General features: G+C 40.8%; 1 protein-coding gene across 1 annotated transcript; it reads left to right on the forward strand.

Moving 5' to 3' along the window:
- Nucleotides 1-667: 667 nt before the first annotated feature.
- Nucleotides 668-1,831, forward strand: ETH_00010340 (uncharacterized protein; the record flags this gene model as incomplete). Its single annotated transcript, XM_013379146.1, has 2 exons — nucleotides 668-1,339; nucleotides 1,655-1,831. 2 exons carry the CDS (start codon nucleotides 668-670, stop codon nucleotides 1,829-1,831), a joined length of 849 nt encoding a protein of 282 aa, XP_013234600.1.
- Between the last annotated feature and the right edge of the window lie 481 nt (nucleotides 1,832-2,312).

Consider the following 2,312-nt stretch of genomic DNA (forward strand, 5'->3'; position numbering starts at 1 on the left):
GTTGTTGTTGAGCTTTTTATTTATTTTATTTGTGTCCTTTTGTTTATTTACTTATTTATTTATATTTATTATTTACTTATCTATTTATTTATTATTTATTTATAGCATGCATTTTCATTTAAATGTTTTTTACTTGTATTTATACTCTGTTTTATTTCTTTTCTTTTTCATTTTCTCTTATTTTCTTTTATTTATTTTCTTTGTCTCTTTATTTTTATTTCACTTTGTTATTATTTTTTGTTTCATTTTATTATTCTACTTTATTTTGTTTCAATTTACTTTTATTTTATTTTATTTTATTTTACCCCAGTGTTTCATTTCAATTTAATTCAATTTAATTTATTTTATTTTTTAATTTAATTTAATTTTATTGTTTTTTTTTGTTTTTATTTTTCTGCGAAGACACCGTGGCTCCAGTGTACGTACACCTGAAATCCCTTCCACATGCTCGTTTCATTTCAAGTGTACCTTTTTGTTTCTTTTTTTCATCATTTTTGTTTCTTTTCTCTTTATTTTTTTTAAATTATTCCCTTTTTGTTCTAATTGTTTATCTCTTTTATCTCTTTTAATTGTCCCTTTTGTCTCTCTTTTTACCCCTTTTTGTCGCTTTTATTTATCTTTCATTTTAATTTTTAAATTTCGTTTTTTGTCTTTTCAGGATGTCTTCATGCATGTCCACTATCTCCCCAATGTCCCTCCACCCTCTTTCAATCTAAACCCTTCGGGGGCCCCCCTGGGGGCCCCCCACGAGGACCCTCTGGGGGCCCCCCAGGGGGCCCCCCATGAGTACCCTTTAGGGGGCCCCCTGGGGGCCCCCCAGGAGGACCTTGCGGGGGCCCCCCAAGGGCACCCCCACAAGGACCCTCTAGAGGGCCTCCAGGAGGACCCTTCGGGGGCCCCCCAGGGGGCCCCCCAGGGGGGCTCCCAAGGGGACCCCCAGGGGGGCCCCCAGGGGGCCCCCCGGGGGGCCCCCGCGTTGGGTTTACTCGATAGTTATAGGGCACGTTTGGGTCTTTTTCCTCCCCAGGGGCCCCCCGGAGGAGACATATCTTATTGGGGCAAAATACCTTTAGGGAAGCTGATGGCTGCTGCTGCTGCTGCTGCTGCTGATGGGGCCAAAGGCGACAGCTGCTCCCCCAGCGCAGCAGCAGCAGCAGCGGAGGGAGCAGCAGCGGCCGACGGGAGCGCCCCCACAGCAGCAGCAGCAGCAGCAGAAGCAAGCAGCTGCCGCGCCCCCGCTGCCGCTGCTGCTGCTGCTGCTCCTGCTGCAGTGGAAGTGTGGCGGCTGCTGTCGCAGGAGTACACTTACGACTGGTGGGCGCGTGCTGCAGAGACTGAGGTGTACGTACACCTCAACAGGCAATTCACGAATTCCGAAAGTCTCCATTTGCTGCTGACGGTCACGCTGGTGCCGCACGACGCCTACGACGGCAACAGACACGAGGCACGCTGCTGCGGCTGCTGCTGCTGCTGCTGCTGCTGCTGCTGCTCCTGCTGCTCCTGCTCCTGCTGCTGCTGCTGCTCCTGCTGCTGCTGCTGCTGCTGCATTCACTGCTTCGACTGCTGTGATGCTCTTTCTCGGGGCGTCTGCTTGGATTGCCAAGCCATTCGCCCGCACGCGTTGGTGCTGCTGCTGCTGCTGCTGCTGCTGCAGATGACGGAAGAGGAGGTAGCAGCAGCAGCAGCAGCTTTGCCAGTGGAGCGCCTCATTCAACGTTCTGCTTCTTTAGTGACAAAAATGAGAAGAATAAAACCCGAGGAGACAACTTACTCGCTGCTGGAAGGAGACAGCAGCAGCAGCAGCAGCGAAGACTCAGTACGCACTTTCTAATGCTCCTTTTGTCTCCTTTTTAATTTACATTTGTTTCTTTCTTTTATTCTTTTCATTCGTTTTATTATTTTTATCCTTTTTTATTCTTTCCCCTTTTTATTCTCTTGTTCTTTATTTATTTTTTTCCATTTTTGGTATTTCATCTTCTTTCGTTTTATTCCATTTTATTTCGTTTAATTTAATTTAATCAATTTAATTAGTTTAATTTATTTTCATATGTTTGCTTAATTTAATTTACTTTAATTTAACTCAATCTAATGTTTTTAATTTAATAATTTAATTTAATTGATTTAATTATTCAATTTATTTAATTATTTAATTTAATTTAACAATTCAATTTATTATTATTTATTTAATTTAATTTAATTATTTAATTTACTTAATTAATTTAATTAATTTAATTAATTTAATTTAATTTAATTAATTTGATTATTTAATTAAATTAATTAAATTAAATTGAATTAATTTAAATAATTTAAAT

The sequence above is a fragment of the Eimeria tenella genome, genomic scaffold, assembly GCF_000499545.2.
Source record: "Eimeria tenella Houghton genomic scaffold, Eth_scaff1490, whole genome shotgun sequence".
NCBI classification, from domain to species: Eukaryota; Apicomplexa; class Conoidasida; order Eucoccidiorida; family Eimeriidae; genus Eimeria; species Eimeria tenella.